Source organism: Tinamus guttatus, unplaced genomic scaffold, assembly GCF_059628265.1.
Source record: "Tinamus guttatus ecotype Peru unplaced genomic scaffold, ASM5962826v1 Tinamus_guttatus_pri_ptg000145l, whole genome shotgun sequence".
Lineage (NCBI taxonomy): Eukaryota > Metazoa > Chordata > Aves > Tinamiformes > Tinamidae > Tinamus > Tinamus guttatus.
This window is the reverse complement of record NW_028288679.1, coordinates 365,108-379,784: the sequence shown is the minus strand read 5'-3', so window position 1 is coordinate 379,784 and position 14,677 is coordinate 365,108. Positions and strand designations below refer to the sequence as shown.

Below are 14,677 nucleotides of genomic sequence, written 5' to 3'. Positions count from 1 at the left end.
CCTGTGTGCATACATGTGCCTATTGCTCACGTAAGGTGTTGACGATTAAAGCGGGCAATATAACTTTCCTAACATCAAAAAAAGGCAATAAGAAAGTTTAAAATGATGCTAGAGAACTAGGCGGTCTGTCCTCTCTTTTTTTGGTAGAAATGAAAAACAGATGTGGCAATTGTGGACTTTTCTGTCTGTGTTTCTTGCAACAGATGCTTGTGGGGAAGATTTCTTATCATAGTCATTCAATAGCTAATTGACAACTTTTTTTTTTTTTTTCATCTGTACCTATATCCCTTTTTTTCTACTTCTGTCAGCAAGCCCAATGCAAATATCTGTGAAATGACTGAAATATTTGTGTGAAATTGTGTACTCTTACTTTTGTGTTCCTTAGGGTTATATCATTTCTTAAGTAGTCTTTGTTGCTAAATATGTATATGCATATGTGTATATATGTGTATAAAAATAAGTCTGTTTCAGAAATATTTCTGACCTGCTTCATCAGCTGATAGAAATAAAGTAGATAAGACATAAATACGAGTAATTCTTCTAGTATTAAGATCTGCAGATTATTGGGGAGGCCTGTTATCAAAAGCTTGAGCAAACACAGAATCCCTATAGCAATTTAGGAATCAATGAATGCAAGAGTATTTGTTTCACTCTGCTCTAATCCTTTTAAGTATGAACTCTTTCAAAATAAGATTTTTCTATGGTTTAAAATTAAGGAAGTAAATTATGGATTGTAGAGCAGTATTCTTTCTTCGTATTTCATGGTGGGGAGGAAGAGGTAGGTTACATAGATTTATGTAACTTATTGAGGGAAAAAAAAGCAAGGTTGTTTTAATTATTCCCAAACCAGGAAATTCAAAATTACTGAAACTTGAGAGCTACATATAATAGGCTATAAAATTCTATAGCAAAGTATTCCAGTAACCTTGAGCATAAGTTATAACTGTGCCAGAAATAATCATACAATCAAAATTTTCTTTATTGTTGTCCCAGATGAGAATAAACTGAGTTTTGAAACTGACTTTTGAAGGGCTTTTTGAATCCTTTTAAATAACTTTATAGTTATGCAATCCTTTAAACTTTGTTACACTCTATAAAATAACTTATTTTAAGAACTGTGGTCAGGCTAATACTTCTGCTTTAGAAGGTCTTCTGTTAAGAACAAGCTACCCTTGTTCTTTTACACGACAATAATTCAAAGTCTTTTTTTTTTCCGATAAACTCTGGAAGAAGTTTTGAATATTTTAATATTTTTTTCTATAAAATTACATTTTCTCATTAGCTCTTTGACAGACTTTAAAATTTTGTTAATCCCAGCTGTTCGTAATTTTGACCATTGATTGTAATTATATGTATTTTTTAAAATCCATTTTAAATTAAAATAACTAATTTTAATAATCCATTTTTAATTTACTTAGTAGATATAAATGCATATTTGTACAAGTGACTATAGTATTAAAATTTATCATTCATAGAAGATTTCAAAATATACTGTAAATGTTTTCTTTTTGGGACTGTTCTAAGACAAAATATCCTATAGCTTCTGTGTGTTCTATATGTTTTACTACTTTAAAGTTTTGTTAGCTTGATTTTCCTCGCTCCCCTCTCCCCATTTTTTCTTTTAAGCAGATTCTATTAGTATAAAATATGTTGCAACATTGTTTTATTATTTTGAGTTCAAATAATTTCTCACTTAACACTAATCTGGCAGAATTCCTTAATAGTCTCTCTTTAAGTATAAGATCCTTCTGGATTCTGATGCTCCAGAATATGGAGGACATCAAAGACTGGACCACAGTACAGAATATTTTTCTGAAGAATATCCTCACAATTACCGACATAATTCACTTATGGTAAGCAAGATTTTTTTTTTTTCATTCTATTTTTGTATTTTCATTTGATTGACTTTAAAATTTCTTTGGAGAAATATGGAGTCTGTTCCAGGAGCATTGCTGCTACCTTTTTTTTTTTTTTTTTTTCTCCTTCTCACAAAAGCATCTTTTGGATTTACGCAGTAGAGATGACAATTTTATGATTTATTATGACCTATATTGTTAACTGTTTTTTTCTCTTTTAATGTTACATTTAAGTTTGCATGCACTTTTGTAGAATAAAGAGGTTGGCATACAAAACATTCTTTGCCAGTAAATATGCATGAAAAACTTCTAATATGCTTTTGAATTGTCATTTTGAATATCATCATTCATTTGCTGTGTTTTCATGTCTGAGAAGCTCCATCTTCATGCTTGTTTTGTGATTAAAGCTCTGTAGAACCTGATGTTTGCAAAGCCTTTTTAAAATCATTTGCTCAAATCCACAAATATGAATTAGATCAAATCATGCATTTGCCAACAGGCTTTTTTCCTCCTTAGTTTACAGAAAAATTTTGCGAGGCAGAACAATTCTCTGTTCTCTATTTTCATCAATAGTTTCAAGAGTTTCCAGTCCTAAACTGGTATAAATAATGGACAAAGGCTTTCCCACTTGAAATAAAGTGGGAGATGTATCAGTACATACAATTTTTCTTAGCTGAGATGGTAACTAATAAAAACTACCTTTCATCATCACTCTTGAAATCATAATCATTTGTCATAGTTAACAATTTATAAGTCTGTCGCTTTCCCATTTTTACGTGTATATGTATAAAAAAAAAAGTGTGGTGCATGTGTGTGTATACGTTAACTTCTACTAATGTTCATGAGCTCAATAGAAACTAAGCTTCACAAAGGCTGTAGTTTTCCTCTCTTCTAGGGAAAGAAAAAATATGGGTTAGGACAAAGTTTCCTAGAAAAGCTCTGAGGAAACTTATATTGTTGACTTCCAGGTCTAAAGCATACACGTGTATAGATGAGGGCTTGGGTGAGGTGTGTGTATGTTAATAGATATATACACACTTGCAAATAAGTGTGTATATTTATACATTATAATTCATAATTATAATGTAATATATACATTACATTATATTCATATGCACATTTATAATGTAATAGAATACAAACATGGAGTGTGTGTACTGGTCCATGTATGCCATAGCTCTCATATGCAGAGAAATCAAATCCCAGTGTCATATCTTAACACTTCTACTGAAAGTTGTTTTCCAGAGACTTACTGTAATTTCAAAGTTCGTCGTGTCTCACATATACCCCCACACTTGGTCTATTTCATTGTGGTCAGGGTAGTGGCATTTATTTAGTTGGTTTGTTTTAAAACTGCCTTATTACATGGGGAAAAAATGTTTTGTTTTCGTTATTCTTTGTGTAAAAAGACCCTGGAAACATTTTCTAAAAGTGTATGTGATAATGCACTTGCATTGTAGGTAAGTATTTATACTCATTTCCACACAGAGAAACTAAGTCTCGAAGAGAGTTCGTTCTTGAAGGCTGTATAGCAGGTTTATGCTTCCAGAATTCTTGCTTCATGTGAATAGTTCAAATACCTTGTCCTAGTCATTGGAGAGCATCTGCCACTAACTTAATAACTTTTGCAAGCTAATTAACTGTACTTTGGAATGTATATTTCACGTTTGGACTCTTAGATGATGAGTGCAAGTCATTCAAGGGAGAAAAAGTGTGACAAAATATGAAGATGCAATTTGCTAGGAGCATGTGGAAGAAGCAGCATGTAACAAGTAAGCAAAGCAGCAAATGCACTTTGCAGCATAAACTGTGGCATGGCAATGGCACTTCTAGGCTAGATAGAAACCCGGCAGCATGGGTCACATTAATTTCTTTCTTTATGTCCTTCAGCAATCCAATTCACAGAACAGCTTCAGTCAACAACCCGAGAGATGCCCCAAGCACTACATAGAGGTAAAATGCCAGTAAAAGGACACCAAGCAAAAGCAATTGGAAAAAGTTCTGAAAAACTAGACCAAACTCAACAAGATAGAACTGGAAGTGAGAAAGAAGATACAGTAAACACCTTCAGTTGCTGTTTTACAATAACACTAGTGTAAATAGCAATTTACATCTCATCTGCTAGATAATCTAGTTATGCTGAGGAATTGCTCAAAAATTAGTCAAGGTTTATAAAATCCAAGCATATTTTCCTATAAAATCCAAGCATTCTTTTTTTCTTCCTTGTCATTATCTTATTCTTAAATAGTGCATGAGACTCAGAAGTTTCTCATTTCAAAAAGTTTATTTTTCCTTTTGCCTCAAAACTTGTGAGAAATATTTTTAATGATTGCCTAACATTGTGTGAAGGTGTTAGCAAATGCCAACAAAAATGACCGAGAGGTCTTTGGCCAACTGGAATCACATGTGATATTAATTCTGCTGCTGAAGTCAAATTTAAGTAGTAAAAATGCATTATAAAATAGGAGATTAAATGTGACACTATTCATTCTAAAAATATCGTCTAATAAAAGAGACATTAAATGTGACGTTGCAGAATGAAAGAAGAAAAACATGAAATACTTGGAGCAAGGAAAACTGGGTGGAGGGTAAGCTTTGTAAGCACCATTAGCCACTTGAGGTCCTGTTCAGTAATGTTGTAAAAAGTCAGATTTCAAAATCATCAAAGGTACATTGACAATTCCATATACAAATCCACAAAAAATGTCCACTGTAATTAGACTGATTTAAATAATCTAATTTTTCCATTTGACAGCTTGCTCTGTTCGGGATTGTTAATTCCTGTATAAATGTGTGTAGCTTACCACATAATCAAACTTTATAAAATCAAGGTTTTAACCTTTTCGTCACTGTAAAAGTTGTCCTTCTCTACTACAGCTTTTTCTGGTGGATCTATACTATAGTGTTCACCCAATAGTCTTTTCTGGGGGACTTTTTTTAGTTGTGTGCTTTTTGAATTCTTGCCTGTTTGTTTTCTAGTAAGCACTTAAATGGAACAGACACATACCAGCTTCTATCAGATACCCTAGTGCGCCTTAATGTAGAAATTTGTTGAGACCTTATTGGTTGGACATGAAACTTCACTGCTATTTTTTTAAAGGAGAAAGGAGAGAAAGAAACTTTTCTTTTAATGACGCACATCATACTTACCTTTATCTCAATCCTTGTTAAGGCTTCTGACTGAATTTTACTGTAGAGTATAGCTAGAAATCAGTCTGTATTTTTAGTATCAATAGTATTAAAATGACCAAAATATCAGAAGTAAATGTTCATATGAAAACAATAGTATGCTTAGTGTACCAGTTCTACATCAAAAGCCGAATGTCTTTATAATCATAGATAGGGACATAGATTTGTAATTGTAATTAGGTATGTAAACAGATACAACTTTTCTCCATGGTTGACATTTTTCTTCACAGTACTGTTTGTTCTGCATATTCCATTGTCATAAACAGGCAGAATGGAATATTGTGAAGTATGTTATATCATTGGCAAATATAATATTCAGATTATTAAGATATGTTATACATTTTTCTTTAATTGTTTCCTATTAGCCTAAAAAGAAACAAGTAGGTTTCAGATTTCCCTGCTCCTAGGGTCTGGTCTTTTTCTGGCTCTTTCTTTTTTGCCTGCATTGACACCTGTGTTAGGGTGTGGCATTGTTGTTTTGTTTTGTTTTATGGTGTAGTTAACTATCTGCAGAAAGGGAGTGTAGGAGGGAATGGGAGAGAAATGTTGAGATACAGTGCAGAAATGAAGCAAGACAAGCTGATAAATGATTTTCTACATATTCATGTCTTATAGCTGTAAATAGAAAAACAATGGAGATAGAACTTCGTGTTATTTTAAGCATACTTTCTTTGTCATATGCAGTATCTAACCAAAATGTCTGAGTTTTTTATATAACAAATTACAAGCAGAAGGGGAAAGTGATCGTGTATCTTATTGATGGCTAATTACATTCTAGAAATAGCGTCAGTGTCTGACAATTAGTAGTGATGCAGAGACATGAGATGTCTAGAACCCTCGCTTTAATTAAAAGTTTAAAGTAATGTTGGCACAGACTCTTCTGACATTGCCTTCTGCATCTACCACCTGCAATTTGCATTGTCAAATATTTTTCTGTAGTGCCTGATCTAGCTCTGAGTTCAGTAATTCTTCCATCTGTTGCAAAATGACCTTGAAATGATTTTTAGGCCCTGATTTTTTTTTTTTTTCCCCTCCCCAAAACCTTCAAGTGGTTTGTTGCAGCTCCAGCCAATTTCAGTTGGTGCTTACACTTGACACTGAATATAGTTCTAACAAATCTGAGAACAGCAATTGCCAGATTCAGGACTTGAGTTTTTGCTGCATTTTTGATTGTTTTGCTTTGTTTTCTTTGGGATTTGTTTGTTAGTTTAAATACTTATTTGGTGAATGCTACGTGTGGTCTTCCAAAATATCTAATGTGAGTTTCCCACTTCTAGCTGCAGGAACTGTTGTTCTTCAAGTACTTGTGTATTTGATTAAAGACACAAAACTACTCATAAGTGTTTAGTTCTATTTGAGAGAGAAATTCTTATTGGCTTTTATAGTCTCTTGTTTCTGGAAATTAGCTGGGTGTTTACAGTGGAGAAGTATAAGAAATGCACATTTATATGACTGGAACGTGTGGGCGTATGTGTTCCTGGCATGTAGTAGCTCTCATTGCTTTACATTATTTGCAAGATAGCCCATGTGAATAGACTATGGTCTTGAGGGGACACCATGTATATTGGTGGAAAAGTGGCTGTAAAAATGTTTTATATGTGTATTAAAGTGGATATATGTTATGCCATAAATCTTGGTTTGTGTAGGATTTACTTTACCTTGGATTCTGAAACTTGCTCTAGTTTAAATGGACAAGCAGTATGTTATTTCCTCTTTAGTATTTTCAAAAAACCATGTTACGTTTGACTTACAAACATTTCTAGCCTCCATCACGTGCTGTTACTCTTGAGAATTCAACTTGCAAATATTTCACTTTATTTCTAATGAATACTCTGTTGGGAGTACAAAGCATATGAATGATTGTTAATTAAATCTTTGAAAATTAGCTTTGCCAAAAACTTTATTCACAACCAAGTCAGTTCACCCTGTCATAGATTTGAGGTTCTCCCTTCCCTATCTTCCACTCAGTACTCATTGTGAAGGCCTTGAGTGTTGCTATAGATGTGTCTTTATTGGTATTTTCATGCTTTCCTAACGTAGTGGAGTCTTTGTATGGCAGTTGAAGAAAATGAGGCAATTGGTGTAGGTAGCAAAAGGCTAATTCACTGAGATATCTAAAATCCTGAGTCACGTGAGTGAAGGCAGCAATTTAAACCATGCAATTCATACACAGTACATGAAAGGAAATGGGAGGACATGATAAACTTCTGAAACCCTCCTCACCAAGAAATAGAAATATATCAGAGTTGGATAGAAATTGTATCCTGAAGCATCTGGATAAACTTGAAGCCATGTTGAATGGAATGATGGCTTTATATAGCTACATACCTGTTGTGAGTGGAATTATCTTTAAAATAGTTTACTATTGCATGGACCTAAATAATTTAAAGACCTAAAAAGTTCGTAAGTGGTTTAACCTAGAAAACGCAAGAAGAGCATGGTTACGTTTTTCAGTATTTAAGGCAGACGGAACTGAGTAGTGCGATAGAAGCATTCATGCTTTTGTGTCTGAGGATGTTAGATTTTTTTATATGCTTTTGCACATATGTTTTATAATACTGAATATTGTATTCAGTGGATTAAAATACTACAAAATAGTGGGTTAAAATACTACAAAAAACGGAGCTCTTGATTCAATTAGAGGCTTTGATTGAAAGAGATTCATTGCCACTAATTAAGGCATGTTTTTATCTGCTTTTAGTTATGAATTATATATCTGTGCATTTGAAAATGACTGGAATCAAATATACAGTAAGATCCTTCTTTTCAACTTATCCCATCAGTAATGAATTTCTGTAATTTTATTACTGAGTGGCATATCTTAAAAACTTGTAGTATTAGCAGAGAACGGAACGCTGCATCCTGTGACATGCTATCAAATTAACTGAAACAAGGAATCAACAACTGGTAAGCCTGTATGTAGGAAATTACTAGTGAAGGAATAGCCTAGAGGCAGATCAAGAGAGTATAAGTTCGTAATTTTTTCCAGACTTCATTTTTTCCCCTAAATTTACATCCCTTACTGTTCTTACCTTAGTCTTTGTATTATTTAAATGTATTTAAACTTTGGGAATTGTTTAAGGTTCAAGAACTTTTTTATTTAGTAATTTGTCAGAAAAGGGATCCCCCTTTGGTTAGTAACAAAAAATAGACTCACTTGATAATATACTTAATGTTCTTACCCTGCCATTCTTCATCACTGAGTACCTTTCAAAACACAGCTAATGTTTGTTACACAATTTTATCTTCTGCTTCTTGTCCTCAGCGGAGGGTCTCACAAGAGTTTTAAAATAACTTTTGCCTACTGTGTTAAAGAAAGCTAAAACTAGAGACAGATAGCCACCTGTTGGAACCCAGTGCCCTCAAAAGCACTGTCAGGTCTCTTTTTTTTTTTTTTTTTTTTTTTTTTTTTTTTTTTAAGCTTGTAGTTGGATATACAGTAGTGAAGCAGCATGTGCATTGTGTGCTTTTTTCCCCTGTCCTTAGATCAGCTCTTAAGAATGTCCGTCTTCATTACAAATGGGCAGTTGTTCTTCCAGGAATTTCAGAAAATCTGTGAAGGACATTGTAAACTATCAAATGCTCTGAGGCATGAACTCATTAATTAGTAGATGTTAGTAAGCAGAAGCGAAGACAAAGTGTTTTCATGTTAACCTGTGTTATAGCCACATTCTCTACTAGATTTTATTTCCTTTAAGATTGTAATTGTATGTGTTGCACTGCAGTTGTATCAGTAGAAGGCATATTGTACTGGGATCCAATAATTAACTGCCTGGGAGTGATACAGTCATCTGGCCAAATAGAGGAGTAAGAAAGAACACTGTTTTTCAAAATTCCTAGATGAGACCTTGGTGGCAACAGGCATACAGAAATGCTTTTGAACTGAATGCTGGCGTTAGTGCTCAGTCCAGTGCATGCTAACTCACAGTCAATAGCGGTTGGGCTGTCCAACCTGACTCACAAAGAGAGAACAGTCTGCATAGGTACATTCTGAGTTGCATCTCCCTGAAAGTTCTTCATTAGTATGATTCTTTTAGTTCAACCTAAGCAAAGTGGGTATTTTTCCAGTAGTGCTTCATGACATTGGCATAGTTCTAGAGTCTTTCCCTTCTCAGCTTCAGAATGCATTGCAAGATGTGAAAGGACTAGTTCTTATTCTTCCTATTTTTTGTGACTTAGTGCTTCACTAGTTACAAATGTAATTTAAGAACGTTTAAAAGTTACTTTAAAAAGTTGTGTTTTGTTTTCTCTTCCACACCTGGGTGGAGCACTGCTGCTGCTAGGCTTCTGGAGTTCAATAACTCAGCAAGCGTGATGGTCCTCAAGTGGGGCAGAGGAATTTTATAGTGTAGTGCATGAGTAAGTAGGGTCTACGTCTAGGAGGAAATTAGGAAAAAAAAAAAAAAAAAAAGGAATTTTGATTTGTGGTATAAAAGTGGTAGTGAGAGAAGTGTTGAAGGTAAAACAAATAATACACTCTTGGCAAGTTTGCAGAGAAGGTCCTAGGGTTCCTGGTGAATAAGGTGAACTGGGCATCCTTATGGGAATGAATACCCAGCAGTACTATGAGCTGCATTATGGAGAGCACTGAGAGATTATCCTTGCCCTCTCCTCAGCCCTGGTGAGACCAGATCTGGAGGTTCTGGGTTGAGTGCTGTGCTCCTCAGTACAGAACAGACATGCATTTACTGAAGCAAGTCCAGGGATGAGCCACAGAGATAATTTAAGGGCCAGAACATCTCATACGAGGAGAGGCTGTGAGAACGGGGGATGTTCGGCCTGGAGAAGAAACAACTGTGGGGGATTTTAATCAATATGTATAAATATGTGATAGGACGATGTAAAGAAGACAGGATACTGGAGTGTAGAATCTCAGGAGCACTGGGATTAGAGGTGTCGGATTAGAAGGAAGTGCAGGTGAGAAAGCAGAAGGCTAAGAAGTGTTGGGCCTTAAACAGGTAACCTTCCAGATTTCATTGAACTCTGGGAAACACAATCAGTTTCTGGTCACATTTTCCCCTCCCATCTCTCCCTTCCAAGTGATCTTTATTCTGGCTGCTTAAAATAGCGGTGGTATTTTCAGATTTTTTGAAAAACAAATCCCATTGCTTACTACTTTTCCTTCAAAGTACATTGTTACAGTAGGGGAATGAATATTTAATTTACAACGGTAGGTATTCATTATTCATGTCCTTTTTGTGTTTGTTTCTTTCTTCTTACAGTTTTAAGTCTTAAAGGTGATTACACTGACTAATGATACCAACTGAAAAGAAGATAATGTCATATTTAACTCAACTAAGATTTATTTAAAAGACTGCCGAATCAGTAAGCGTTAAAACCCATTTCAATTTACCCAGCCAAGAAAAGAAATACCTGCAGACAAAACAAAAATAGTAGTTCTAATCAGTAAGAACATAATATTTTACATAAATTCTGAAATTACTATTAACCATAATCTAGTTAACTGTTATTATATCTTGTCTTTGATTTTTGTTATTATAATTGTAGTAGCTTCTTACATGCTATTTTGTAGAAAAAAATATTCTTATTTCCTTCTCTTATCAACTTCATCATATAAATCTAGAGCACTGAATTTCTCCATTCACAATTTTGAAATCTCATTTATCTAGACATTCTGAGTCAGTTGATTAAGTATTTCCTCCCCTGCGCAATTTGTAGCAGCTATTTATCACTGAAACTTTAGGGGAAATCATTGTATTCGATGCCTTTCAGAAAATATTGGGTATGCCTCAGTCTGGTTCAGTGAAGTTGTTCTTTTTCTAAAGCTCTTTGCTCTCTTGCATTATTCTCTTCTGCATACTATGAGGGCCTTTCACACCATCAGACTATAGTTTGCTGATAAGGTAGTTGAAATTGCAGAATGTTAGACATTCTAAAGGTGTGGTGAATGGTCTAAAAGAGGATGTTGTCAAAATGAAGCCAATAATCTCCAATCTTGTGTTACCTTTTATAATTGTGTTTTTATTGACTTGTTCAGAAAACATGTTCTTACACTTGACAATTGATGGAATACCGTATTTCAAGGTAATTGGTAGGTAGTACCTACCAGTCTTGTTTACAGATGGTGACTTTTTTTTTTTTGCTCAGAATGAATATCATGTAAAATATTTTGTCATATGCTCTCTTGTGATATATGAGAAGTCTTTTGATTATGTTTCAACCTTTTTTCATGGCAATTATGTTAAAAGAGTAAAGAAAAATGCAATCACTTAGTGGCTATATTGAATCTATATTTGTATTTGAGAGTGAATATATTGCTCAGATGCTGCAACTTCATAAATGTCAGGAGTGGGAAGGATACATTCCTGTGTCAGATTGCTGGTATTTACCTGTACGAAATGACATCGTGGACCTTGGGGCAACTTTAATTCACAGCAGAAGACTGTTAAAATGCCATTGTCAAAGTTTGTCGCTTATTCTAAGATCTATTGACCTAGATGCCCTTGAGACTTTTTTTAATTGAACATTGTAAATCATATGAGGCCCTCTAGTGGGCTTGAAAATGTATCACTATATGAGAGAGAGAGAAGAAAGACTACAATTAAGTTAATTAAGTTGTCTTTTAAGCTTGTAACTTTTAGAGGATCTTGTATAACTCAATTTCAGGGAACTAAGAGTCAGTAATCACACTTTAAATATGGTTAATGTCAACAACACATTGCACAAATTAGTTCACATTTCCTTTGTGTGTCATATGCTTTTACTTAGAAATTGTATCTGGTGAGGTTCATGTCTCTCTTCAGCTATTCCTGTTATCTTTTTACTAGGTGTACATTCCCAGCAGAGTGGCCATTGTGCTTCAGAATATGGATATCCTAAACTGAAGATAAGGATATTCTTCACTGAAGAAACAAGTCATAGAAGTGCTGTGCTAGTGCAAAATATAACAAAACTTTGGCTCTAAGTAAGCTTTCTGAAACTAAATATAGTATTATAGGTGTTTAAAATATAAGATTAATATTGACACATATTGTAGAGCTCTCGAGTTGCTAGAATCTGTTTTGAGGAAACTTTATGATTGAGGTAGAAGAAAAATGTCTTTGTAGATCTGAGATTGCAAAATTTACCCTTAAGACTTTTCAGAGCAGCTGGCATTCTTAAATTGTTGTTTACAGAGCTTTACTGAGCATGGTCCTGCTTCCTAAAATTTATAATTTTGTGTAAGCCTCTATCACTTTGAATTTGAACGTTCATTATATAGCAGATACTTCTTATTAAAAGTAAGTATCTCGACTAAGTGAAACAGAACTTCTTGGCTGAAAGGCAAACTTAAAGGTTTGTGGGACCTCATTTTGGGCTCCTCTTCTTCAGTGAAGTCCAACATGTAATTAAAGATGTTTATCCAAATGATGGATGAAAAAATCCTTTGAGAGGACTGTACTCTGCTATTTTTTTTATTTAATTAGAAATTCACAAAAATGATAGACAGCCAAAGGGGCAGGTATAATGGTTTTGACCTGCTGATGTTGTTGTTTACTGCTTATCTGCTGCTGATCATATCACTTTGTGCACTTCACTTGTTACAGATGAAAAAATAAAGGCACTTGACTAGACCCCCTGAGATACTCAGTTAAGGGGAGCATTTTGCTGTTACTACAGCGATACCAAGCCAAGAGATGTTCTTAAATTTGTTTTTCCCTCTTCACTTATTTCAGTAATGTCAATACCTTGTAATACTGATTTCATAATTTTCAGAAGCTGTCATTCAGTTTGAAATATGATGCTCTTGCACTTTTATAACTTTTGAAACACTGCTTTTCATAAAGAAGATTTTTGTTTTGTTTTGCTAAGTTTAAGATAGTTTAATTAATAGAGTGCTGCTAAGATTGTTCAAGTGAGTTCTTTAAAGCTAGCGCTTTTTTGTAAAGAGTAAGATTCTGTATATTTGAAAATGTATTACAAAATATTCTGTAGAGTTCATACCAAATTAAAATGCTTTATTTTACTCTACATATTTAAAGTATATTTAAATGGGTTCTAAAATGAATTTGTCTTGTTTCGTACAAGTCTCGGTTTTCTAACTTTAAAACAGCCAAAGAGGAAGATGTCCGTGACCATTTCCAAACCATACTTTTACCCATTTTCTTCTGTCAGCCATTGTGTTGATTACCGAATAATTGTGTCAATACTGAAAATCTTCTCACAGTTTGTGGGATGATTAGTTGTACTTTAGTACAATTCACGGCAAAATAGAAAGTATGATGGGTGATGGGATAATAAATAAAGTATGATGGACAGCATTGAAAAACAATCTTCTGGGAGGCTTAATATTGAAAGGACTTTATGAATATGCCTAGTCTGATCTCTGTATTGGAGGAGAGCACTAAAACACTGTTTAGTATCATGGTTCATTTTCTCCTGTATCAGTTTTATCGTTGTTTGGTAGTCGGCTAAGAAAAGCATTCCCATACACTGAAAGTTTAAAGGAAAACACATTCAGCTGTTCTAACAACTGGAACTGATTGTTATTTTTGTCAAATGATATTTTCTCCATACTGAAACTTTAAAAAATAATTATTATTTGCTATATTTACATTATATTGATCTACTAATGTTTTGTAGATTTTTTTTTAAACTAGTAGCAGTTCCAGGTTTCAAAATGTAATGCAAGGTAATTGCACTTGTCAGATTTCTTTTACAATGGAAGGAATAAATGTGTGATGTGAAGTAAAAACTGTATAAAATTACATACCAATAAACTTGAGTAAAAAGCATAAATGCATATAGTTTTCATTGCTTGTACTGTAAAACTATTGCCCAGTCTTAATATGGGAATATTGGCACATCTCAAAATCAGGAATTGTTCTTGCGTCAGAAGCACTCTAGTGAGAATGGTGGATTATTTCCCTGGTATAGGTATTTCTCTGATGTAATGAATGGAGTAATAAAAGCATATTGCATGAAGATTGGTTTAAAAGGGAAAAAGAAAATAGGAAACATAAGAATTAGGGTTTTCTCAGAGTCTATGTGTATGTTGTAGCAATGTATGTGTTTCTGCCTGCCATGTAAGCCTGCCAAATTCTCCCTTGCACTATCCATGGAAAGTCAGTTTCTCCCTCCTGCTCAGTGGTGACCTATAAAGAGGAATTCAGCTACTGCTGTTCCAGTCTTGTCAGGTTCACACTGCAAGGCTTAGTCTAAGACTCCCTCCTCCTTGCTGTTATGTCACCTATGTTCTGACTTCATCTGGTTGCTTGCTACTTGTTTAAGTCTCCTCCCTCGTAACTAGACTTTATTTAATTAATTAAATGTAATAGTAAAGGATACTTTAATTGAATTATCTCTGAAAATTGCCTTCTAATAATCACTTTCCCAAATACTAAGGATTAAAATTGGTCCCTAATCATGCCGTTTGACTGTCCCATGCCATTTGACTGTAAACAGAACTCCCTTTTTTTTTTTTCTCCTAAATATTCTCCACCAATCATTGAAATGCATAGGAAAAAAAACTTAAAACCTCACATCAGGTTGTATTTGGACAGTACATTAAGGAAATAGGTATTTTGAGTTTTGTTTTGCTATTGTTTCCTTATTAATATTGGTGGTATTAGACTAAATACAAAGTATTCTTTCAAACTTTCTGTATTCTGTAACCTGTGTTAATGTAAGTC

The 14,677-nt window shown here is 34.0% G+C and overlaps 1 protein-coding gene across 2 annotated transcripts in view; it reads left to right on the top strand.

Annotated features, from left to right (window-relative positions):
* The window catches only part of GBE1 (1,4-alpha-glucan branching enzyme 1), a 140,458-nt gene extending 127,890 nt beyond the window's left edge, over positions 1-12,568 (top strand). Inside the window, exons 15-17 of one of the 2 annotated variants that reach the window (XM_088522068.1) lie at positions 1,743-1,853; positions 3,747-3,809; positions 11,834-11,908. In XM_088522068.1, coding sequence (XP_088378194.1) covers positions 1,743-1,853; positions 3,747-3,809; positions 11,834-11,890 — 231 coding nt within the window. In that variant the 3' untranslated portion in view covers positions 11,891-11,908. Of the gene's footprint in view, positions 1-1,742; positions 1,854-3,746; positions 3,810-11,833 lie in introns of both variants that reach the window. The other variant, XM_088522067.1, reaches the window with a different exon arrangement.
* Positions 12,569-14,677: the final 2,109 nt, after the last annotated feature.